This window comes from Aulonocara sp. 'chitande type north' Nkhata Bay, linkage group LG2 (genome assembly GCF_057382095.1).
Source record: "Aulonocara sp. 'chitande type north' Nkhata Bay isolate Kocher_YH1m ecotype deep benthic linkage group LG2, A_spYH_male_GT1.1, whole genome shotgun sequence".
Classification (NCBI taxonomy): domain Eukaryota; kingdom Metazoa; phylum Chordata; class Actinopteri; order Cichliformes; family Cichlidae; genus Aulonocara; species Aulonocara sp. 'chitande type north' Nkhata Bay.
The window spans coordinates 28,021,539-28,047,923 of NC_141345.1; the positions used below are offsets into that span (position 1 = coordinate 28,021,539).

General features: G+C 40.4%; 1 protein-coding gene across 2 annotated transcripts; it reads right to left on the reverse strand.

Annotated features, from left to right (window-relative positions):
* On the reverse strand, window positions 1-24,346 carry slc43a1a (solute carrier family 43 member 1a). Of its 2 annotated transcripts, XM_086315394.1 has the most exons (16): window positions 24,150-24,346; window positions 19,487-19,599; window positions 18,661-18,824; window positions 17,912-18,104; window positions 14,473-14,528; window positions 13,808-13,884; window positions 7,489-7,581; window positions 6,987-7,120; window positions 6,767-6,894; window positions 6,064-6,210; window positions 5,929-5,964; window positions 5,707-5,842; window positions 5,385-5,514; window positions 5,221-5,294; window positions 4,451-4,574; window positions 1-3,315 (listed from the first exon to the last, which is right to left on the reverse strand). In XM_086315394.1, exons 3-16 carry the CDS (start codon window positions 18,812-18,814, stop codon window positions 3,118-3,120), a joined length of 1,680 nt encoding a protein of 559 aa, XP_086171520.1. In that variant the 5' UTR covers window positions 18,815-18,824; window positions 19,487-19,599; window positions 24,150-24,346; the 3' UTR covers window positions 1-3,117. The 2 variants fall into 2 exon arrangements, with proteins under 2 accessions (XP_086171520.1, XP_086171513.1); XM_086315387.1 differs by lacking the exon at window positions 19,487-19,599 and having other exon boundaries at window positions 24,150-24,345.
* Window positions 24,347-26,385: the final 2,039 nt, after the last annotated feature.

The window sequence follows — 26,385 nt, forward strand, 5'->3', positions numbered from 1 at the left end:
TTGGCATTTGATCATTTATTCATATATCAAATGCACATGCTGGTTATAGTGATGCAAGATTTAATTTAGCTAAGCAGCATTTCAACACTAATCATAGAGGCAGTTCATCTAACAGTCTTTACAGATACAGCAAAGGAGGTTTTCAAGACTGTCAAAGGCACAGATTAAATTCAAGGTGGCAACTACTAATCAAATATAAAGACAAAAGCAGAAGCCATTAGCTTTTCAGACAGCTACTTACACGGAACTATAATACAACAGATGGTTGTTAAATATTTTAACATGACAAGAAGGACATAAAGAAATGGCATAAAGTAGAACCTCAAACTTTCAAATGCTAATCTATACAAAGTAATAAAAATTTCACCCTCTATGAAGATTAAAGGTGAGTTTACAACAAATTGGACTTTACTGCAGAGCTAGTGCATAGTTTATATTAAGGCATTCCTGGTTTACGTTCCTATACTAGCAACTGTTATCACAGTCCCTAAAGATGTCTTTGGTTAAGAGTAGGGTGTGGGGAACGTCAAGCCTGAAGAGCCGGTGTCCTGCAGGTTTTTGATGTGTCGTTGATCCAACACGGATGATTTAAATGAGTAGTTCATTACCAGGCCACTGGAAAAGTTCAAGCCATGTTGAATTTAGCCATTTAAGTCAGCCGTGATGGATCAAGGACACATCTAAAACCTGCAGGACACTGGCCCTTGAGGCCTGGAGTTCCCCCGCCCCTGGTATAGAGTAAGCTGTTTGCTAGAGGCATTAATCTTGCCTTCACTTCCATTGCAAAGATAGCAGCACAGGCACAAAGCTGAAATAAAAACCTCACGTCTAAGCAAGCATGCAAAGAGTCAAGCAGCTGAACACGTCCTATGACCAGGAAAATGGTGTATAAATAAAATGACAAAACATAACAGAAAATCTACGGAAAGCTGCCCAGGCATTGAAATGGATTGAATTAAAACAATTAAAAATATACATTAAAGCTGATTTGTGCTGTAATTTGTGGACACTTGTGCAGAACAAACATGTACACAACACAATGACACAAGGTCATGTAGATCATGTACACAACACTTTGGAATAAAAATACATTTTGTTTTTGCCAGCCATTGGCTGAGACTACGTGCTGCAGCTAGATGTGTTTTTATCAAGTTAAAAATCACATTTACAACAAACAAGTTTGACCCCAGCCACTTCCTCCTCAGTCTTCACTTAATATACTGTACACAAAAATGTTAAGCAAGCGGCAGATCATAAAATACAAGTCACACCTCACACTTATTTCTTTAGCTGGTGAGCTTTCTTTAGAATAGGCCCGCTACAAAATAACATTAGCTGATAATGAAGCGCTTCCCTTTTTAATGCTACAGAAATTATAAAAACTACACTTCAATACACATTTTATACACACACTAGTTCATTTCTGTGCATAAAGTAGTATAAAGTAGTCCCCAACACTGACACACTGTGCGTCACAATTACCAAAACCCATCCCGTTCTTTCTTTGTAAAAGTTACAAAATGTGTTCCTATAGATGTTTATATTTATAAAAGAGTTCAGAATGTGAGGGGAAAATAAGCTGGTTAAACTTCATCTCTGAATCACACAAATGCACGAGGAGAAATCTCTCTGTTCAGCTCGGGTATTTTAATTTAAATGAAAATGCTGGATAGGGTGTGTTAAATGCTGGATAGGCAAAGGAGTCTGTTAAAGAGTGACAGTACAAAAAAAAAGAAAAAGTAAATGGAGGTAGATGTGGTGTCCGCCTGTGTGTTTTAATCAGAGAACGTTTGTGAAGAGCTGAAGTTCTCATAAATATTGAAATGTTCAAATCGTCTAGGTCTTTAGGATTTTTTTTTTCACATGCATTAACAGTGTCTTACTGTGTGTGTTTTTTTGTTTTGTTTTTTTGTTAAGAGTTTGTTGGAGACTACAGTAGAAAAAGCACTATTAATCTACACTTTAGACCACCTACACAATACACTTACAGGAGCTTCTTGGCCTGCCACAAAGCTCCTGGCGTACAGTTTTTGTGCTGATGTTAATGCGACAGGAGGTTTGGAACTCCAGAGTTATCAAGTCAGCTTGTTGGCAACATTTACACATTATGCGCCTCAGCACTCAATAGCCCCACTCTATAACTTTATTTGGTTTACCATTTATTAACTGAATTAACTGTGGTTCCTTAACGCTTCTGCTTTGCAATAACCCCTTTTACAACTAATCATGGAATATCTAAGTGAAGAAATCCCACTAACTGACTGGTGGTAACAAAGGCATCCTATTACAGCACTGTGCTTAAATTCAGTGAATTCCATAAAGCGACCCATTATTTCACAAATGTTGGTAAAGGCAGGCAGCTGGTGAGGCATGTAACTTTATACACCTGTGGCAATGGGACTGGAAACACCTGAATTCAATTATTGAAATGAGTCACTTATTACTTTTGTCCATATAGAGAACTAAATGGTTGAGTCCTAAAATACTGAACTGGAAGTCCATCCATCCATCCATCCATCCATCCATTCGCTTCCGCTTATCCTTTTCAGGGTCGCGGGGGATGCTGGAGCCTATCCCAGCTGTCATAGGGCGAGAGGTGGGTACACCTTGGACAGGTCGCCAGTCTGTCGCAGGGCCAACACACAGGGACAGAAAACCATTCACACTCACATTCATTCGCACATTCACACCTAGTGACAATTTGGGTTATCCAATTAACCTATCCCCACAAGCTTGTGAACTGGAAGTGTAACTTAATATCTTCAAGCAGTTCTTTGGTGTTAACTAGTATTGTCATGATTATAAGTCTTAGAAAACTATATCATAGTATTTCAAGTACTGTGATATCAAATGAAATCCATGGCTTTTTAAACACATGAACTTGATCCTTGACCTAGACCAAAATAAATAAAAAAACAAAACAAGTGATGACAAATCTCCCTAAAATACAAACATGTGGGATATCATATTCTTTCTGATGTGGTTTGTTACGAGAACTAGCACCAGCTTAAAAAAACAAAACAAAACAAAACAAAAAACAAAACTTAACATAACTTTATGGTTGCTTATTTCATAGCTAATCCTACTGTCCCCCCCTATCCTAAGCTGTTGTGTTCTCTAAGCATCTATAGCAGCGAAGCCATTAGTGTGAGGTTTGCAGCCATTGGCGTTGGTGTGGTTGAGCGCCTCCATCTCCTGATTGGCAGCCAGCTTTTCTCTGGCCTTCTTTTCCCTCGTCAGCTGTCTGCAGTGGTAGAACAGGTAACCCGGCAACAGGAAGCCAGTAAACGAGAAGATCAGCAGGCCGAGGTTGATCTGCAGGAAAGAAAGATCAGGAAGATGGACAGTTGTAATTATGATTCACATTGTCAGGCCATAATTAAAATTGACAGTTTCAACTGTGACTATTTTTAAACTACAGGAAAAAAAAACTGTTTGAAACCAACTGAGACAATAACCCATATAAATCAAATTACATTTAACATGTAGCAAGAACCGATCAACTGAAAACAACAACAACAGTTTAAATCTCAAACTTTCTCGCGTCCTATTCTGGCCAATTATGCAGCTTGTTCTTTGAAAACAGCCCTTCTAACTCTTAGTTTGTATTTTTTTTAGGGGGGCATTCCTAAAAGCCTACTTTTTTCTGATTGGCTGGCCCCTCATCTGGCTTCCATAAACAGAACCCTAGGCTTGTAAGCCCCTCCTCTTTATCTCAGGCATGTAGAGAGCTTTAACACAATAACCTTAAGGAAAATTCCCTGTTAAGACCAGCCTGAAGCCAGAAGATTTGGCTAAATTTTACTTACCAATGTAAGCAAACACTGCGACAGTAGTGTCTCCTTTAAGCATAGTCATGGTTTGTGCTAAAATGCTAATGTTACAGTGCTAACATTCTCAAAATAACAGTGTTTAATATGTTCACAGGCTAGGTTAGCTGCAGTAAACAAAAGAAGCAGAAGGGAATGTCTTCAGATTTGTAACTCATGTGACACCCAAACTCAGTACAATTCATCCCGAGGGAAGCTCAAATATTTTTGCTATATTATATATATTTTTGCTATATTCATATTATACTTGCTGAATGTCAACCTACTATGTGGCTCTAGATAAAACATTTGCAGGTGATCAGAGTGATTAGGACTCATTATGTTTGAAACCTGAATGATTGTTTTAACATACACTGAGTGGTCATGTGGACATTTCGAGGTGAATCAACATGATGATCCAATTTAGGATTACCATTTGGCCTCTTCAGTCTTCACTTAGTGCACTCATTACCTAATGAAATTAATGTGTATAAAACTGTAGCTAACAAATGCAAATTCATTTCATTTACAATTTCAGTTATCCCATGGATAGTTGGTGGCGCAATAAACAATGCTGAGAGCTTTTTATGGGCGTCTCATTGTGAAGTTCGCAGGCATGCAGAGAAAATGTGTTTTCTCACATAGTAGGGGTCTCCTTTCAATGGTCCAACCATGGCGATGAAGAGTGGCTGCTGCAGCAGGGCGATCACAGCGCTAATCATGGACTGGAGGCCTGTCAGCGTGCCAAAGTGGTTGGACGGGTAGCTGTGGGAAAGATTTAGTGGTTAGCGTGACATACCAAGTGACAATAGGCTGACAATACATAAAATAAAAACAGCTGATTTAGTGTTGGAGACATAACATCTATGTTGAAATGCAGGATTTAGTGCCAGAGAGAGCTTGTTTTCATGCTGATGTGGCTCTGGAGGGCACTCATAACCAACAAGTTGAATGTTTGCCCACACGATGTTGGGTGATAATGAACAATCAGATATGTACCAATCCTACAATGACATAATTATGCATGTCATACTGAATAAGTATAAAATGTATAAAGCAATGCATAAGCTGAAAGGTTGCAGTTTGTGGTCTCCGGGCACACAATACAGGATCCCCCCTCCTTTTGTTACCACATCTGGTTGCTTTTATCACACTGTAAAGCCGCGCTTTTTGGTGTTTATATGGTGTTAGATAATCACACTAAATGGGTCAGAAAAGAGTTCATTGTCTCATTTCCAAGATTAAGTGATATCCCAGTTGTCGTATTAATGAACTGGAAACTCAACATATGTTCACTTTGATGAGCACTTCTTCCAGTTATTACGTCACTTAAATGCCATGTGATTTAAAAATTAGGTTTTTGTGAAACTTTGCATGTAATTGTGTTGTACAAAGATTTATCAGCACTTACACAGCAGCATAAAGTCCTCCACAGCAGGAGTGGATGAAGCCTCGGACCATAGTGTGGAGGATGAAGGTCAAGATCTAAGGTTGAAAAGAGATGGAAAAAGTCAGGGAATTAATGCATCACACTAATTACTGTTGTATCGTTGTTGTCACAGAATAAGGCATTACCTGTAGAGGCAGGTTGTCGATGAGGCAGCAGACTCCAAATGCAATTAGCAGCAGGTTAGTGAGGATGAACGCCCTCATTGCATTTGTCACCTTCTGAATCTTACGGTCTCTTTTGGGTCCACTGGTGAGCCTGTTGAGGACACAGGCAAAGAAGTTCCCATCACAACATACAGTGTGTGCTTCTCATATATAAATGGCCTCGTCAGTCTAGTCAGTCCTTCTCCATCATCCTATATTCATGTCTTTACTGTCAAACTACCCAATAAAGGCGAAAAATAAATGAATGTTTATTCCCAAATCTGTCAAGTTTCTCTGCACATACCTCTCTTGTCTGCCTGAGGGGACTGTCTGATCCTCTTCACACTCCTTCATCTTCCAGTCCATGATGTAGCCAATCAGAGGACATGTGGCCAGACACAACAGCTGTAGCATGCCAAAGGTGGACGAGTAGAAACCCACTGAAAGACAAAACATTAAATTAAGAGAAGACAAAATAACAAAGATAACAAGTTTCAGTTTAAAGCCTTATTACTACAGTGCTCACCATTGTCTTCTGCCTCCTTGGCTAGCTTGCCAGACGCTGGAAGATACATATAATAAAGAGCATTTCTGTCAGTACTGCTCAAAGGTTTTTCACAGTACTGTAAATACTGACTGTGTTTGAGGGTTGGACACTCACGGTGCTCTTCTCCATGGGTGATCAGGAACTCCAGCATCTTGTTCATTGCCCCCATATAAAAGATGATTCTCAACTGGGACATCCCCATGGTAACCAGACTCCAGAGGAAGATGGGAGAAAACACAGACCGACGGAAAGGAACCGCATCTGTGAGAGGACGAGTGTTTTTATTTTCCTGTAATGATTGTGATGGAAATTCAGGAGAAGTGGTTCAGATTTCTAACTTTTACCGTAAACCTTGCGGGAGATCCAGTCTCTCAGTAATATCACACAAAATAAATCAGTGGTTCTCAGCCTGACATGTGCAAGACGTGAGGCACTTTTCTAGTTTGTCTACAATTTTATAATTTGAGGGGTTGCAAGATGATTAATGGGACAGAATTTTATTGTGGCCACAATACAAAAGGTGCATGACTGCGAGCATTGTGGCTGTGTGTGTGGGTACACTTGCATTACTCATTTTGGGGGACCTATATCTGTACAGTCACACATGTGTGGGGACTCTGTATCTTTTGGGGTCAAAAAGCAAGACCCCATAAGACAAATCTTAAAATTTTACAGTATGTAAAACATACAGTATGTTTAGTAGATGACTTGCTCTATATCCAATCTATTTACCTCAATATAGATTGGCACTTGTATAGTGCACCATTCACATTCACACAAACTGCAGAAGGAAAAGAGGACAGATTTGTTGACCTACTGGGTGCAACCTCATGTCCATTAGCAAGCTTCTCTGTGGAGCGTCGGATGTCTCCGTTTTGGTGGCTCAGTCTCTCACCAACAACCTTCTGCTCAGATGAAGGTGGCTCTTGAACATGGAGGATCTTACTGTTATCAATAAACAGGAGGGTTTCAATTACGGAGTTACGGTTGTCATCAACAGTTACTGTATCAATATTAAAAAACAAAAACAAACAGACCTGTAGTCCACCTCTTCGGGTGTTGGAAAACCTTCTTTGGGCCAGTTAACAAAACAATTTATGAAGACACATGTGGCAAGACCCGCCCACGTCCACATGATCACCGTGAACGACACGCCTGCGTCGTAGATGGCCTGGGAGGGAAAAGAAGTTATGTTTTTACACTCATGTTTCACTTGTGTTTAAAGGTGTGCTCGCTCACTGTTTTGTTTTTTTTTAAACCACATGGCGGAAACAGAACAAGCTGTAAACACAACACAGACATTATCACCTTGTAAAGTTTTTACGGTGAGCGTGCTTAGAAACCATCCAGACACATTTATGCATTTATTTACAGTGGCGTACCTCAATGTTTATGCCTTATAACTCCATCCATAACATTTCTAACATTTCAAAGGCACTCTGAAGTAGACTCACAGTTACAACTCCACCCGGTTTATGTGAGAAATTCATCTAAGCGTGTAACTTTAACGATGTATTTGTTAACATATCCTTAATTTACCTTGACTCCAGGGAAGGTGACTGCAGAGGAAGCGTAGGAGCCGATCATCAGAGACATTATGGTGGAGCTCAGGGCACCAAACATGTTGGGGAGCTGCAGGCACAGGGACATGTAGACAAAACAGACATGGTCACATATAAAAACATTCACAGTGGTCCATGGACTACCCAGAGTTCATCATTTATTCTAGTGAAGGTTCACTATGTTATTTTGCCAGCAGAGGGCAGTGGTCTGCTTTGTGTTAGCAGGACGAAATACTGAACACTGATGAGGTTGCTCCTAACAGCAACGGTTCACTGCTCTAGCCTGCAGCGTTTGCACCCAGTAACACTTCTCTCTTCCTGCAGAGCAGACTCATTAAAAATATTAGTTTCCATGTCAAAACAAAGAAGAAATGAAGACATGGCCCCATGGCTCATTAATGGATTATGCTATACTTAGAAACATTGTTATCCTTGCAATTAAAACAAAGAAATAAAATTCAAACTAGTTCAGACTTGACTAGTTTCCTCTGACCTAGCATGAGGGGGGAAAGGTGGTGGGCATTAGGCACTAGGACACCATATATTAGGTCAACCTATTTACAGTGACAAGGAGCTTAGCAAACACAACAGTGACCTATTGTGCTTGTAGCACAGTAAGTGTCCTTTTAATTAGAGTTTTAAATGGGTTAATCGTGATTATAAAAATCACATGTGTAGGATTTTAATTGTGCTGGATGACAAGCTTACTATTCTCTCTCTCTCTCTCTTTCTCTTTCTCCCAATGACCACAGTTTTCCAAAACTCCTGCAAACGTCACCTAATCTCCCTACGCCGTCAGTGCCACTGTTGTCTCCCAGACAGTTTCCACACCCTTACACTGACGTTATCGAGGCAGAGAGCATTTATTAAACATAAAGGAGCACAACGTTGACCTCCTAACATTTTTATTGGGAGATGATGTATAGAGATATAGAATTTTTTTATGCGAAAAATCATTATCTATTTAAGTTATTTAAACCTCTATTAATTAAGAATGAGCTGAAAACAACACCAGCTTAGGCTACTTAGAAAGTTGATACGGCTGACTTGGACGCAACTTGCTTCAGTTTGCACAACCAGTCAACATGGTGCAACATCAGCATTTTATTTGGAGTCCTGTGTTACAAGCCTATACGTTTAAATGCAATATTCACTCTACTTTCCCTACCCTCTCCACCAAATCCTTAGTGAAATATCAAGCGATGTTTGCTAGTGTAACTTCGCTTTGTATTTGCTAGCGTATCAGCAAGTGTACACAAGTCTTTTCATTGGAAACAGCTGCACCGAGATAGCGGTGAGAACCAAAGCAGTAAAGTTGTGGGTTGGGAAAACCTAAAATAATTTGTAAGAAGAGTATAAACCTCTGTAGAGCTAAGAAAACCGCAGTTTGTTTAATCTTACATTATACATAGTTATTTGAGCAAATGTTGGTTAAAAATATTAATTATAGTACCTTTAACAGATTACAGATCCCTTCTAATTACTATAAATATTTCTTATAGCACATTCTGCAGTCCTTAATTTTCCCATCACTTAGACACACTGGGATTCAGAGCTGCATAGAAAAGGGTTTCCAGGAGTGTTATTACCAAATATCAAAATTCCTACAAACATTTTTGGCCTTTGTGCCAAACAAGATGTAAGGTGGAAGGTGTGGGTGAGAGGTGTGCTTTTTCATCCATGTATGAATTTTGTCTGCTGTCCTGAGATTACATAACTGTGACGATGTGCAAGCTGTGGTGCCTGCGCTTTATCGAGGAAGCATGAGGTCACTTCAGTTGCTGACACTGAAGTGAGATGTTGGCAGGTAAACAGGAAAGAAAAGCTTTCCTGAGGATGTTCGAGGAGAGAGTCTGCCTGTCTGAGTGAGAGGAGAAAAACAACCGCAAGAACACCCGTCCTCATTCAGCACTTCTGAGAACTGAATTACAGCTCGTCTATGAACATAAGGTCTGCAGTGCTGTGGAAGTTTATGGAATGTGGGAAACAGGGCCCTCCGAGCTTGCATCTCATGTTGTAAGATGTCAGGTTACCAAATATGGAAAGTGCAAATGTCTATCCTCTACCTCTGTGTTCTGTCAGATCCTATTAAATAAATATTTTTTTACAGGGCCTTGCAACACTTATGCATGCGAATGCTGCTAGGGGGATGTGGACACAAACGCATGACTGTATGGACGCACACACAGGGTCAAAATCACACACATAAAAAAAAGGATTTAGCCATTCACTTGCCACAGCTAATGAGTTCAGGCTCTACTCCTGCCGTGCTCACTCACTTGGGTGTTGTAAGGCTTTGGCACTGAGTTTAATTAAGACTTTCACTGGGAGAATGGGCCAAATAGCAGATTAATGAGCAGTGAAATTTTGAAAGACAGGACGCAAGAAGGGAAAGTGGGAAAGGAAAAAAAGGAGAGGAAGAAAGACAGATAGGAGTATAAAATCAGCAAGGACATCTGTGACAAAGACACGGGCATTCTCACACTCACACACACTATAAGAAGATTGTTGGCTTATGTATCTGTGTATTTTCTCATTTTTGTGTTCCAGGTTCTGTATGTTTGTTTTGTCTTTTGTGTCTTACAGGTGCGGCAGTTGTGCATTCACCCCCCACCTGTCTTGCCTCTGCATTGTCATACCAAACCACATATAATGTAATTCACATGAAGAAGAGCTGTTCTTTCACCACTGTACATTCAGATCACAATTCTGATTTCAAAATCTGCCAGACAGGACAAGCCACAAGAAAAAAATAAATAAATAAAAAATCAGCAAGGTAAGAAAAAAAAAAGACAGGTAGCAGGAGTAAAACTTTTTGTGTTTGATCTCCCAACGCTACATTTGCAGAGCCTCCCTCTGTGGAGATCCCAGCAGGAAACCCTAAACTGGAGCCGATTAGCACAGACTTCTTTTTGCTCCCTCCCTCAGTGTTCGCAGTTTGGTCAAACTGTCAACTTCAGAGTGTTAGCAAAGCCGTCAAAAGCCTGCTGTAGTGGACTTGTATAAAGACTAGGGACTTTTTAATATTAGGGTATGTACGATAATTACCTTTCCCCCCCAATTCCCTGAAGTTGCTTCTATTCACTGAGTAAATTTAAAAGTAGGTCAGAAGCAGACTGACAACTTTCACAGTCATTACAAGGAACATGATTAACAGAAGTAGCTGCATTGTCTAATCGCATGCCAGTGGTAAAGTATTTGCATTGTCAGTTGCAGGCCAGGCTTCATTCCTTTAAAAATGACATGATACTGGGAGCAGTAAAACTTTCATTCTGTACATAGAGAACATAGGGCGTTCAAAGGACCTCATGCATTCCTAACAATGTGACTCACTGGAAAAGAAGGTGTCTGTGAATCACCTTGTTGTCATTTAAGGCTTTAATTAGTTGGTAAAACCAAAAAAACTAAAGGTGTGTTTGCATATTGAGCACAGTAATGAGTCAAACTAAATATTTAATGAAGGAAAGAAATCAGAAAACGGAAAACTACAGGGCGTCACAATTGCAGCTTTTGGCGCCTGTTGTTGTTCTTTTACATCACCCACACAGGATCTCAGCTCATTGTGCAAGATACTGCACCTCAAATGTCCCAGTGTTCAGTTGTTTTTATTTAATATTCAACCAAACTCAATTATGTCACTCCTCCTTGAAATAAAACCCACAATCTTTTAACCTGTTGTTGTAATTGACAGCATCTCTTCAAACGATTTTACAATTTTCTGCCAATCTTGTGTTATTGTTGGCAACATGAATGTATTATTACAAAATAACACTGAACATGTACGGACATCACAGGGGGACCAAGAGTACCTGTGAAAGTGAGGCAGAGTTAATTACCCTGATCAAGGTTATGGAGTTAAAAATGTTAAAACTTTCATCAACGTCAAACGTCCAGTCCACTTTTGGAAAATGTGAAAACTGTAAAGAATGAGGATAAAATGTGGACGTTCATCAGTGCTTCTGTCAGCTTTACAGTCTTCTTACTGACAAAGACATCAGCGGTTCCTACAGACATTTCTATAGGAAATCCATCCATAGAATTTCCATCCCAATTAAGACCGGCCCGCCAAGGGAGTCTGATATTCCCAGTTTAAAGAATCTGAAGTTATAATGTCTGTCTAAATGAATTACTATATTTATGTATTGTATAAAAATCCAATGATGGGCTTTGTATTGGGAGTTTCCCCCCAGTAACTGACTCATAGAGCACAATACCGCAAAACGACTGAGATGGTCTTGTTTAACTCTCGACCACATGGTATAAATTATGATGGCATTTGTGAATTTACGTCTGTGTGTGTCTGCCCTTGCACTCTTTAGAAAAGCAGCAGCATTGAGGTCACTCAATGTTGGTAAACCTCACCCTGATTAGAAGTGTCGTCAGAGGGAAGGAACGAGGGACACGGAGGTCAGTCAGGGACAAACAACAGGGGGCAGCTGATCATTACTCAACAGTGTGTGTGTGTGTGTGTGTGTGTGTGTGTGTGTGTGTGTGTGTGTGTGTGTGTGTGTGCGCGCGTTATTAACCGTGTTTGTCTGATAGGCTTGAAAGAACATTCTGTGTCGGCGTGAGCTAACACTAAAAGGAGCTCCACGTTCCTGCATGTGTTATGCCTGTTTCCTTAATGCAATGTTAGCCATGCGAGTATTAAAGGTAGCTACATTCTTAATTTTGCATTCATTTCTGCTTTTAAAATTAGTGTTGTTTTTGTACACCTCTACCTGGGGGGGAAGAAGTGCTAATTAAACATCTTTCACTGTTGTGTAAAAAAAAAAAAAAAAGATGAGTCAGCATCTGTAAAAACCTGAACGAACGAACCACTCTGTCGATGTGCTGCTGCACTACTTCCAAAACATTTCATCAAAATTCAAAGCTGCGATTTTGTTCACTGTAGAAACAAGAAAAAAGTCTACCTGCTGAGTCACCACCAACAGGTCCCTGCAAGTTACACTTTTTTTTTTAAACATCTGCACTGTTTGTCTGGTTTATATCACCCTAAACATCTTTCATACCCAATGGCATCCAGTTTCATAATAGACTCCTCTAACGCTTTTCTTTCTGTAAAAACACCCACGTAAGCAGTTTGCAAGCTTAAAGAGAAAAAGGTCCCAGGATAAGGTCATCTGTCCACAGTCAGTCTTTAACTTCAGCATTTAAACAGCTGTTTCTTGTTCATCTCCCCGTGCGCGCACATTTGCGCATCCGCATGTGTGCACAGTCATGCAGAGTTTAAAAGGTTGTGTAGTGATTATTCTGCTGACTGCTGAGCGGAGAAACTGAAGAGAGCAGGAAGAAGGTCGCGAGGAAGAGCTCAATGTGTGCTCAATGTGTCCTTGAGTATCTTTGATTAGAGGTAAAGGGGCCGAGCACTAGGGAGGGTGTGTAGTCACCCTTGGGCTGCAATTGGTGGAAACTTTCCATGTGGTAGAAGTCATGTGCACTCTGACGAAAACACTGTACCAAGACTAAGCACCAACCTAAATACTTGCCAGGACAATGATTTTTTTAAAAACACACTTGCTGATAGAGCACACGCCTGATGTGGACATCACACACCGTACCACCACCACCCCTTACCCCCACCCAGTCAGAACAACACATGCCATTTTGTCAGCTGAGAGACCAACCATGCTACTAAAATGTTTCTGCTCATTTGTTCCAGGAAGAATAAAAAAATAAAACCCTGTCACTACTTTCTTAGAAAGAGTTATGTAAATAGATGGTGTTAAATTATATTATAGGACATAGAGTTACTGACTGACTACCAGATGACTAATAGCATTTAATGTTACTGATTGTACTGCACAGGATTACCAGTCATACTACTATCAACTGTTAAGAAATACAATATATGGTGTCCATGCAAAGGCTCCCTTCTTTTAATTTAGGGGTTTTGTAAAGTTGACCACATTGAATAAGACCTTTGCCACCCAAAAATAAATCCAAACTGGTACTGAGAGGAGTGATTGTCTTGTTCTAACAACATCACAAAAGACACAACGATACCAGTAAATGAGATGTGAACATGAAACCAACTGCACTGGAACTGGCCGTTGACAAGACAAGACAAGCTTTATTAGTCCCACACGTGGGAAATTTGTTTTGTCACAGCAGAAAGAACTGAAACAACTGATGAGGGCTCTGGATATATATATATATATATATATATATATATATATATATATATATATATATATATATATATATATATATATATATATATATCACACTATTCCCCTCAATTAATCAGCCAGACTGCATGTCTTATCCCTTCGCCTGTTAGCCGTGTGTCTTACCGTGATGGAGGTGAAGGTCAGGCAGATGCCTCCGAAGCCATTCAGAGAAAGAGCCAGGAAGATGAGCGCTGAGAGGACTGCAGAGAAAGCAAGAGAAACATTAAAACTCGCTTTGGTAAACTGGAGGACTTCATTTTACAAGAAGTCAGTTTAAGTTAACATTTCAGGAGACCGCCTTCAAAAACAAGCAAATTACCATGGGCCTTAAAATTTAACCGCAGCAGATATTCACTAAAGCAGTTGGCTTTTAACTTGTGAAGTGGTGTAAAGATGAGGGTGTGGTGAAACACATTGATGCAGCTGCAACTCCGTCACTTTCTCTGTGGTTTAAGTGTAACATTGAGCAACACAGACAGCAGCTTAAATAAACAAGCTGGTACATAAAATGGTTCCAGCCAGTGTGACAGACACTTTCATATAACCCTAAAATTAATCTAAATTTTAATTAGGCTTAAAATTATAAGTTATGAGTGACAGGTAGGAACAATTTTTTTTAAATAACTCATTTGTCATGCAAATAGATAGATACTTTATTGATCAGTGATAAAAATCAGTTTGTTTGTTTTTACAGTGATTAAAAAAAATCCAGGTATACAGACTTCTGTAAAGCCTGTGTGCCATTTTGCATCGATTATCTCATTAATATCTTGTCTGTTTTTACTCACCGTCGGTCTTGTAGGCAGAGGTGGCCATCATAATACAGGACAGACCAAAGCATGAGCTGCAACAAAGAGAGAGAAAAATAATGAAACCTCCAAGTAGCTAGCTGCTGGTGACATCGTCGGCAGTAATAAAAAGCTACTTTCTGCTGCCATCTTATCCACAAGGGGTCGCCACAGTGGTTAGCTTGGTGACTTGGAGAGATTGTTGATTCGTTCCAGCTAGAGACACAAAACCCCTTTGAAGTTGCGACAGGAACTCAGGTGTAAAATCTGTCATCTGCCAAATCAAATTTTATCAGTTTCCATCGAGGCTGACACATAAAACTGACAACGGTGTCAGCCACTTATGGAGGTTATGTTGAAACGTCTACAAAGACTAAGACCAGAAGTCTAAATCAGCTATAAAAAGTCTGGTTTATAAAACAGTTGGTCAATGATTTAACAGCCTGAATGCTTTTTGAATCAGATACGTTCAAATCCGATAAGTGTCACGCTTGACTTTTAAAAGTCAAGTAAAGTCAAACTGTGGATGAGAAAGGCAGAAACCATGTGTGTTTGTTTACGTAACGTGACTTTTTACCCTTCTGTTTTGAAGATAACCCAACCTCTAACTGAAGTTTTCCAGTGAACATCTAAATGATTCTGAGTATGCTTTGGAGAAAGAGTGCTGTTGTCAGGTATAACCAAAAATTCAGCCCTCTGGGACCAACTCGATCTGTCGTGTTTGGAGCAAGAAAAATGCTGACTATGACCCACAAAATACCACAAGCAGGAAATGAAAACATGCTAGGGGGTTGTTTTTCTGCTAAGCGTGCAGGACGACTTCATAGGACTGAGAGGCCAATGGATGGGACCATGTACCCTAAAATCACGAGAATCTCCTTTCCCGCAGCCAGAAGACTGAAGGTGGATCACAGATGGGTCTTTAGGCAATGACCAATAGCCCCCCAAAAATACAGACAATACAACACAACAAAGGAGCAGCTAGCCAACCCCCAGACCTCTACCCTATAAAAAAAGAGTACCTATGGAGTAGGGGTGCAACGATACACAAAATTCACGGTTCGGTTCGATACTTTGGTGTCACGGTTCGATATTTTTTCGATACAAAAAAAATGTTCATGCCTTTTTAATTTGTCATTTATTAAAATTATAAATATATATTTTAACTCAAAAGTACAGTTTTTAAATTTAACCCTAACCCTTGTGCGTGTTTTTTATTTTGACAGCGAATGCGCACCTGCGGACCACTTATGTGCAGCCCTGGTTATTTAGCTCGTCATATTGCAGCCACAGAAATTATTTTGTCCATGAAACCATAAAGCTGCACTTTCTTTTTGCCTTATAGTCTGATTTGTCATAACTTCTCAGTTTTGTGGTAAGCTTTTCTTTGGCTGTCACTTCTTCACCCTGACCTGTCTTATTTGGCTCAGCAGAACTAAAATATATATCTGTCTGTGAAGGTCATGGTAGTCAAATATAAATCCTGCTGCTTTTACACACTCACTCACATGAGCTCAGCGATTCTCTGCGCGATCAACCTCTCACATGTTTAAGCTTGCTGCGGGAGATTTCACTTGTCATGTTTGCATAGTAAGCTAACAATTAATAAGACTATGTCAGAGGAATTGGTGCACAAATTATCATCACTCACAGATCAGTGCTGTCATTGCAAAGTGAAAGCAAAAAAACAAGCGCAAATTCAAACGCGATTTCAATATGTCACATATTGACAGTGGCTCACCGATGCCAATGACATAATTACCCAGCTACATTTCTGAAAGAATGCAAAAGCATTGACATATATTTTTCCTTCCTGCAATAGCCCGACAGGCAGGGCAGAGATAGATTTTGGTAGCCCGACTGAAAAGATCGCTAGCCCCAGGGCGTCGGGCTAGCGATATTGCGAGCCCTGTATCTGATTGAGGAATCACTCATCTTTGGAAAAAGAGAGTTTATTACAGAGAAATGGCTCTTTCCAAAATAAAAGCTATACTATCCGCTTCTTCTGGGCTATATTCTCAGCAGCATATTAAACATATAAGGAGAATCATGTGCTAACAGCTGTCTAAATGACTCGGCTAAAGTTAGTAGCATGCTTGCTTGTTTTTTTTCTGCTTCCACTTGTCTTTGCACTAGGATGATGTCGGCGTAAATGTGCAGTCATATTCGTTGTGTTCCCACTAGTGCTTTCAGGTTAATCTCGTTGAAATGACCTTAACGCCACAACACGGCAAATCTCCGTTAACGAGCTACCGCCGATCGCCCCGTGCATGGGGCTAGACGGCCAACACGTTAACGAGCTAACTGCGCTAACACACTAGCTCCCACCCATGTAATTGAGCATTGCATGGCACATCCAACATACTGTTTTACTTTAGTCCATGACTCGCTTACCTTCAGGGTCATGCGTCACATGAAAACCAAAATAATTCCAAACGCCAGATCTGAATGAGGGTGGGGGAGGTCCATCTTGCAAGGAGAGCTTAACTTCTGTCTCGCTAGCTTGCCCTGCGCTCTTCCTTCTGATGATGCTGTCTGTGTTGAGCGCTCAGTGAATCTGCGTTCGACAGCCTAGGCGGAGTAGTCGAACGCAGATTCACTGAGCGCTCAACACAGACAGCATTGTCAGAAGGAAAGTTGATAAAATAAATTAAAAATTTTGTATTGTTCATACATATGCGTCGAACGGTTCAATATCGATACGAATATCGTTGCACCCCTACTATGGAGGGAGCTTAAGCTTCGAGTTGCTGAGCAGCCAAGAAACCTCAAGCATTCCTGTAAAGAGGAGTGGGTCATAATCCCTCCTGAGACGTATGCAAATGTGGTACCAAACTACAGGAAACATCTTATGCACAAATGCACTTGCCAAAAAGGGTTTCTCCACCAAGTACAAAGTCATGTTTTACTTGAGGATCAAACGTTTATTTCATGCAAGTATAACTTTTATGTAATGTGTTGTTGTTTTTTTTATCTTATGTCTCTCGATTAAACTGAAACTACCATAAAAACATGAGACTGTTCTTCTCAAAGTTAAAAATTTAGCAGATCATCAAATAATTATTTCTTCTACTGTATCTCTAAGAGTCTGGCTCTGAAGTCAGTCCAAGCTCTACCTTACAGAACACATCCTGTAATTACATGAACGGTTGTAGACTAACTACACGTGTACTGAGAAAAGGTGCACACATACAAACGAGGACTGCCTACACTCAGTAATTTGCAGAAACTGGATCAACTTCTCGCTCCTGCTGTGGGAATGTGATCCATCTACTTTTTGTACTAGAACATAATTACCAGTAAATGAATTGATTGAATATCAAGTTTTCCTTCCTGTCTCCACATGTGCCAAGGAAGATTTTTTTATGATTAAGCCAAACATACAAGGATCATTTATGAGCCACACATACAAATACATTCTCAAATGTTACAATATTACCTTCCAACCAGTCGAATGGGACGTGGTCCAAACTTATCCATCAGGATACCAAGCGGGAGGGTGGTGGCACTAAGCAAGAAGGAACCGATGGTGAAGCCCAGATTCAGCATCTCTTCCTGGTCCACACAGCTGACCCACTCCTCAACCTTCTGGCCAGAGGAGTTACCCAAAGACGCGTGCGCTGTGTCATTTTCTGTGGGAACAAGTGTGTAGGCTTGATGAGAGATCGCTCAAGAACTATTTGAGTCTTTCAGGTTTTTTGTGGGCTCTGACTTGACTCCAAAACTAAGCATTATTTTCCCCATTTTCTAAACTTGTCTTAAAGGTGACTTTTCTGCAATTTCCAAAACAAGACAATCTCATGCTTTATAGATTGCAATGACACATTTGAACACAATACATATGTTTCCCGAAAAGTAATTCCAAGTGATGAGGCCTTAAAACCTGCAGTTCCTCAAATGGCCACTCAAGGGACGTTTCTAAAATGAGTCAGTCCTCATGGACTCCAATGTTAAAATGTACTTGAGCATTGTCTCTATGCCTTCATAGGAACTGTTGATGGGGTGAACTGTTAGGATTTAATCAGGGCTTAAAGTTAGAAGCCTCCCAAAACAAAAAACTGTAGCAAGCTTGCGAACACATAATTTGGCTGCTGGTATTTTGGGTACGTCTATCTTCTATTTACAATCTATGCAAATGTCTAATAGATGTGTTATCTCCATATCAAGGTTCAGAGATTCTGATCTTACCTGAGCACAGGTGAGAGTAGAAGCCTTCCCTCTTTAACATGATGAGCAAGGAGCCCCATCCCAGCAGCACAGCCGAACACAGCAGGTTTTCAATTACCGCTGTCACTGCCATCCACCAGCGCCTCCTGTAGGCCTGGACGAGAGTGGGCGCCATCGCTGCTGCTCTGTGATTGAGGAGCAACAAAGAGGGAGGGGGAGGATAAATTGAAATGACTTTAGGCAAACATGGAGTTTTTTTTTTTTTTTTTTTCTAACAAGTAAAAAAGATAGTTGATGCATCCAATGTAAATGCGAAGGGTTTTCCATTTGTTTAACACCTTTGAAAAACTTCCAGACACACTAAATAAGCTGAACAGATTTTATTAAATAATATTACACACTGATGTGAGTCATTACTGATGCTAAACCACCTCCTCCAAAGGTTTGATTACCCGGTGTCTTAGTTTGAAGTAACAACATTAATTACTTGAAGCCCTTATTTAGTTTTAGCTCAAAAACATTCAGTAATGTTTTCCCAATGTTCCCATATTTATTAAGGACCAGGAAATTCTTTAGCGACGTGAATGTTAGGATTTTTGCTAAACCAGTTTGTTGTTTCAGGGAAGAAGAAAAAAAGGCACAAACTGTAACCATAAGTCTGAGTGACTCACACCACTTTCCATGACTTTGGGTTTGTGAAATTATTCCAGTCCGGATTTACTTCCTGTGAACTTAAGCTTTCATTCACATTGACATTTGAAACCTGATGAGTACATCTAATAAGTGTCCATGTGGAGAGTCACTGTTTTGTAAATCCTAGGCCAGATAGCTTCAGATGTTCACCTACTGTGCTGTGAACAAAGCACTTGAGTTTGACTCCCAGAAACACTGCAGAGTGCTGAATTGGTCTGCTTTCCTTATGGAAATTGGGGTGGCACCTTAAAGTGCTGCTGTTTCCATCTAAAAGCAAAGGGGAGTGGGATTAAATGAGTATGGAAACCAAATGGAACTACAGCTTGGCTTTGGTTTTAAGTCACAGGATAATCAGGCTGCTTTTACATAAACACACATGGGCAAAAACACAGCAGCTGTGATTTGACTGACTAAATAAAGTCATCTTAGTCACGGCCACCTGAAAAGTACACACAGACACAGACACACATAGACACACAAAGTACAGGTCACTGGTCACAATGATCTGCAACATGAGCGCCCAACACAGTCATGAATCTGATAACACACATATGAAAAACATCTAAACAAGAAGCAATGATCCAAATATGACCAGCTATTCCATTTGGCAGCCAAACCACAAAAGGGGGCAGAGGGGAACAGCGAGAGAAGAGGCCTACAGTCAAGGCCTCAAATAGGAAATCAGTTTCAGTGCTTCTTAATGGCGGCATCCTTTAAGCATGTGTCATACAGGAGAACCAGAGAGGCCCTAATGGGACAGATTTGTCTCCGCTTGTGCTCACAAGCTTGCGTGTGCCTTCACGAGGCGTGTGTGTAATGCGATTATCCACTGCCCGCTGAACCGCCTTTGTGCTGAAAAGAGTGTTTGAAAAGCGGGATTTCGTTGTAACTGACACCCCACGACAAAAACCCCTTCAACACACACTCACTCAACAATGAGGTGACAGCAGAAGACGGTGCTTATTCACGCTGTCGTGTAAATGCCCAATCCACACATTAACCCGTTAATTAAGTCTGAGCACACAAACAGTAAAGAGGCTAACTTTTAGCCAAACCTCTACAAACACTTGAGTTACAACCATTCATATCATCTTTAAGTTAGGAATTTTGTTGTCGATCCATTACCATTTTCAAACCGATTGTTTTATCCACCCAGCACGCCAGAGAGAACCAAAGTTATTAGATCCACTGTTACAAAGGCCTAAGATGTTCATATTTGAGCTTTTAAAATGTGTCAGAGATCCACCTGCTTACAAAAACGGACTCCAGCTATCAATCAAAGGGCAAAATGATAACCAAATTTTCTGTCCATAGAGTTTATTATCATTTACAACCAAATTTATAAATGATAATAAAAACAGACTCCAGCTATCAATCACAGGGCAAAAATGAAGGAAGGAGTTCATTTCCCCTTTGGATCCTGCATGATGTGTCATATATGCTTTGTATTTTATTTTTAGCCTGGAGGAAAAAAACAAACAAAAAAACCCCAACCATTACAGTTATCCCATGTGTCCTTGTATATAAGAGATAACTGTACACAGATAAAAATTTGTTGCTTAGCTGTTGCTACAGTCAACAACTGAACTGCTATTTTGATGATCCTGATAGGGTGTCTGTCGATATGCACACATTACTTCTTTAATCTAGCGTAAATCTAAATCTTGTTAATTTCAGCCAAAGCTGATGTGAAGTAAGGACAGCCTAACCTAGTTAGTATCTCGCTGAGGAAATCTGTCGTTTAATTAACCTCAATGTGCACTTTTAAAAAAATCTTTTAGCGTATATCATTAACTTCAAAGGTCAAATGAGTACAAGGAGTTGAACATACAAGTTTTCATTGTTGCGCTTATGACTTTCCTACTTTCAGCTGCTTCCTTGTCAGAACAGGTCACCACAGCAGGTAGCAAATGTAACTCTGCCAAGTCAAACATGATTGATTTGGCTAATCTTTACACCTGCTGCCCTTCATGACACGGCCCCTGAAAGGATTTGTGTCTCTGGCTAGAATTGAGCCAGCAACCTTTTGCTTGTCAAGCACATATATACACCACTACACTATGCACAAAATTTAACTCTAAAAAACAGCCACTTAAAGTCCATAAAAGTCATTAACTTAAAATTTTTTAAATTATTTAAAAAAATCAGTAACTCCTAAGTAGTGTCAGAGTTTCCACATATACAAACTAAAATGTTAAAGTAACACAGAGACCATTAAAGGTCTAAGTATACAAGTTACAGTCGCATGTATTTGATTTACCGCGGGGGCTGAATTAGGGGCATCAACACACACATGGTGAAATATGTGTGTGCATGAAAATATCGTGCACACACATCGCTCAGGAGGCAAAGCAGTAAATGAAAATGGGAGTTCATGGCTTCTTGGTATCACAAACACATGTCTGTTACTGTAAAAAAAGGCTGTGGTGTCATCTGCTTCGCTTTCACACAAACTGATGCAGGGCACGGATCCATTCGGACTAACTACTACTTATCACACATCCCTCGTCACCGTTTTTCCGCCCATTTCCAGGTGCCTGTTACTACTGCAGTAAACTGCACGCTGTCAATAAAGGGAACAGGAGTGCTACTGTGTTACCGTGCAGGAAGGTCAACACATGACAGACATGTGGCAACAACTTAAAACATGAATGCCCGGCTTTTTGTGTTGTTGGCAGGCAGTTGTGAGTCCCTGTCACAACACTGTGAAGTGTGTGCTTTTAAAGTTAAAGCAGGTGAAGCTTGCTTTGGGATAAATCCCACAAAAGGAGGGTGTTTCCTGAAATACCGGAGCAGTAGCAGCTGAATGATGCAATAACTTCAGGACTTACTCTACTCCTCTTTGCCACTGGCAGCCTGGATAAGCGGATGGGGTTTTAATGGGTTTTGAATTATTGAACAGGGCCTTCCTTCTCAATCAACAACTGAGTGAACATATAGGCTCAATTATCCCTATCATGCTTACTTTCAAGTCTCCCTGTTGCTGCTTACTTCCAGCCATGCTCTTTTTTTCCCTGCTGGTGATATAGATGACCTTGACCAGACGTGTTTATCAAACTCTGCGGGACTAAAAGAACCGCAGGAAAAATGTTTCCAAATAAAATAAACCACAAAGCCCTGGGCCTCTCTGTTCCCCAAAGAGTCCAAAAGTGGCCCGGCCGGCGAGCAGCTGTCTCTCCATGGGTGTGACAGTCAGCCTCCGCTTACCAGGCAGGGCAGAAGAGGAGACGCGTTCATGTGCTGCTCCAAATGTCAAAATCTGGAGTTCTCCCCTGGCCTCCAGATCCCATCAAAGCGTGACACAATTAAGAAATAAATGAAGAAGGCAAACGAGCAATAAATACATAAAATATAGGCATACTGGCTGGATAAAGGGAAACAAATATATAATTAGGCTGTTTAAAGATCAAGATTATTTTTAATCTGCTTTTCAAGGGTTTTGTGACCATTAATCACCCAAAAACATCCACTGATTATGAACGCCAGCGCCCCAGTTCTGAGAGAAATGGGGAGCTCTGCTCTATTTGATGCTTTAGACTGGGTGTTAGAGGCTACACCCAGTGACTTGGGGACATGCTGCATTTAAAATCCACACATATTAAACATACAGTTGCTTCAGCCATCGTTCTCCCCATTTTTCTTATATTCTTTAATTTAAGGGGTTGTCATTTTATTTTGTTTTATTTGATTCCTCATCAATGAAACCAACCAACTTTTGGTTTTCAAGATGCAAACAAGATTTTCATCATGTCATCCCAGCAAGTTTTCACTGACTGACATAAACCAACTTAATAACTCATACATTAAATGCACAACAAATTCATCAGACTACTACCCAATGTAAAGTTTCTTCCAGGTGTTACATATGGTTAAAAAGATTCAAATGCAGTAAGTATACATGTTTCATATAAATATCGTCTATAGCCTACTTATTTTCTTTAGCCCACATAATTAAACATTTCAGTTACATAAAACGTGATTTTGATTTGATGTACTGTATAGCATGTGACACAAGGCAATACAGTTTCTGGCACAATCATAAGCATCGGTTGCTACTGAAAACAAGAAAAATTTTGTGTGTTAATGGTGGGGGAGGGGTACACTATGCAATATATTCAGTTTTAGAATTTATATTTAGTGTTAACTGTAGCTAGGTTATCTGTAGCTAGGCTCAAAGTGTTAATGCAATCTTATTTTAATATGCAATACTGTCATATGCAAAACCAGGGTGGCATTAGGGGTCTATGGCAGCACATTCCACCACATGCCACCGCTCTAGATCCGCCCCTGTTATGCTGTAATTGGGCTATAATAAAACAAACGCCTAACTTAAGACATTTGTGCGCATTTATGGCTTCCCAGGGGTTTTATAAATATTATAAATGAGTCATAACAGGCAGGACTCCGATGCTCCGTGAAATGAAGGCTCAGGTTTCACTGAGCGTATTGTACACATTTTAATCGTCACTTCCGAAACTTTCTCAACATCTGTCGCTCGCGCCGATTCTCACATTTTTACTCTCCCTTTGTGAGCGCCCGTACTTTGCGCCATTTCTCCCCTCACCAGGCCACGGACGCACAAACACACGTGGACACACACACATATTGTGAGTTTAATACGCAGCGTTTGGTCTGTATCGTGAAAGCTGACACTGTCCATCTCATGCCACGTGTATCAGAGGTCGATTGTTCCTCCTGCTGTTTCAAGCCGCCGCTTACGTCTTTTATTTTATTTTTTTTTTTTTTACATATAACACTGAACTCGTGAACACAACAGCGGCAAAACGTGGAAATGTAAGTAAACATCATATACTTACTTCAGTTGTGTGTCCTCTCACAGGGGCTCGAAATAAAGGTTCCTTATTGAATAACAAAATAAGAATTTAAGCTCAACTTTAACTAATTGTTGTCCTAATAGCAAAGTTGAGCCCGAGTCCCCTAAATAAAACTTTTCCCCCTCCCTCTGTCCTCTCCCTTTCTTCCTGGTTGAAGACTGATGTTCCTTGCCTGTAAGTCCACGTTTTTTCTCCCTTTCTCTCTTCGGTTACACCACACACTTCCCCCTTCAATTTGACTTCTCCCTCCCATCTAGTTTACCGCCTGTTGAGGGGAGGAGAAAAGTCACTACGCCACACACATTCGTGCTGGTCTTTCCTTCCATGCAAATGTCCTCCAGCATGGCGCATGGAAGTTTTAAAGAGCCCTTGACCTCGTAGGACCTGGGGTCCACATATGTGGACATCACATTTTGAGTTGTCCAGACCAAAATACTAAATTTTGCTCTTCAGGGGCCTGATATCCACTTACAAGGAATTTATACTACCACTGTGAATTTCCTCATATGTGGATTGCATTTTTCGCAGAAACAAAAATCAGGTAAAAAATAAAATAAAATAAAAAAAATCAGGTAATTCTTTTTCTTCTTTTTCTTTTTACAGTCATCAGGTCCCAATCAGGCCAAACAGCAAAGAGAAATTAAAAATGCATGCCATGAAAGAGTCCGGGTCTTGGGAGGTTAAAGGAAAGTCACTGCAATACGGGATCACATAGAATAACTGATTCAGCACATATGTGGTTAATGTTTCATACCAAGCTGAAAATACATTTAATAGGACAACAGTTTATCAGCTCAAACATCAAACGACATGAGTGCTTTAAAAGCATCTCTGACAGCATGGTGGGAGTTCCTAAAAATGACGGAGTCTTCATTAATCCCATGCAAACATACACCTATCTGGAACAACCCTGACATATTACAAAACAATAATATGATTAACTTCCCTGATTGGAGTGGAATCAAATACTTGGAACATATATTAGAAGGAACAGACTTCATTCCGTTTGACAGAATAGTTGTATTCAGGCCCATCCTGGTCCGGATGGGCCTGGGCCTCCTGGTCTTGGTGGATTCCAGAGAGTATTGGTGCCTACTGGGGTCAGCGGAGGAGCTGGCCCTTCCTTCCCTCCCCATCCCCAGCTGCCTCCCTCTTCCCGCTACACTAACATAAACACACACACCCGCCCTCTCACATCATCTACAATTGACTGAGTCAGGACTCTTCCAGACGCTAAACCAAGGCACAATGTACATTTCAATTCCTTTAATTTTAAATATGTTTATATTGTCTATCCTGTAAAATAGTCAGATGTCTATTCATATTAATGTACAGAATTCACCTGCTTGCTGCTACTACTGCACATTCACCCAATGTATATACTACATATATATATATATATATATATATAATGTTTTTCCTCTACACCCCCCCCAATTTTTTTTTTTTTTTTTTTTTTTTGCACATGTCGAGGAGCGTGTCAGGCTACATTTCACTGTGTGTTATACTTGTATAACTATGCATGTGACAAATAAAGAACCTTGAACCTTGAACCTTGAACATTCAATATTTAGTATTTACTGTTATTTATACTTAGCTAGATTATTGTGATGGCGTTGTGTTTATTATGTTGCTCTTTTTTTGCTTGTTTTCTTCTCTCAACAGGTGATCCAGATGAATCAAATGGACCACTTAGTAAAGTTAATCCACTGGGTATTTTTCTTGGCCTTCAGACAATAATTCTGATGGCTAAAGAACCAAATGGGATAGGCAAGAAGGCAGCACGGTGGCACAGTGGTTAGCACTGTTGCCGCACAGCAAGAAGGTCCTGAGTTCAATTCCACCATCAGGCCGGGATCTTTCTGTGTGGAGTTTGCATGTTCTCCCCGTGTTTGCGTGGGTTCTCTCCGGGTACTCCGGCTTCCTCCCACCGTCCAAAGACATGCAGCTTGTGGGGATAGGTTAATTGGAAAATCCAAATTGCCACTAGGTGTGAATGTGAGTGTGAATGGTTGTCTGTCCCTGTGTGTTGGCCCTGCGACAGACTGGCGACCTGTCCAGGGTGTACCCTGCCTTTCGCCCTATGACAGCTGGGACAGGCTCCAGGGCCCCCCGCGACCCTGAAAAGGATAAGCGAATGGATGGATGGATGGGATAGGCAAGAAAAAAAAAAGACAACCAAAAGAAAACAAACAAAAGAAAATTAATTTGGCAATGA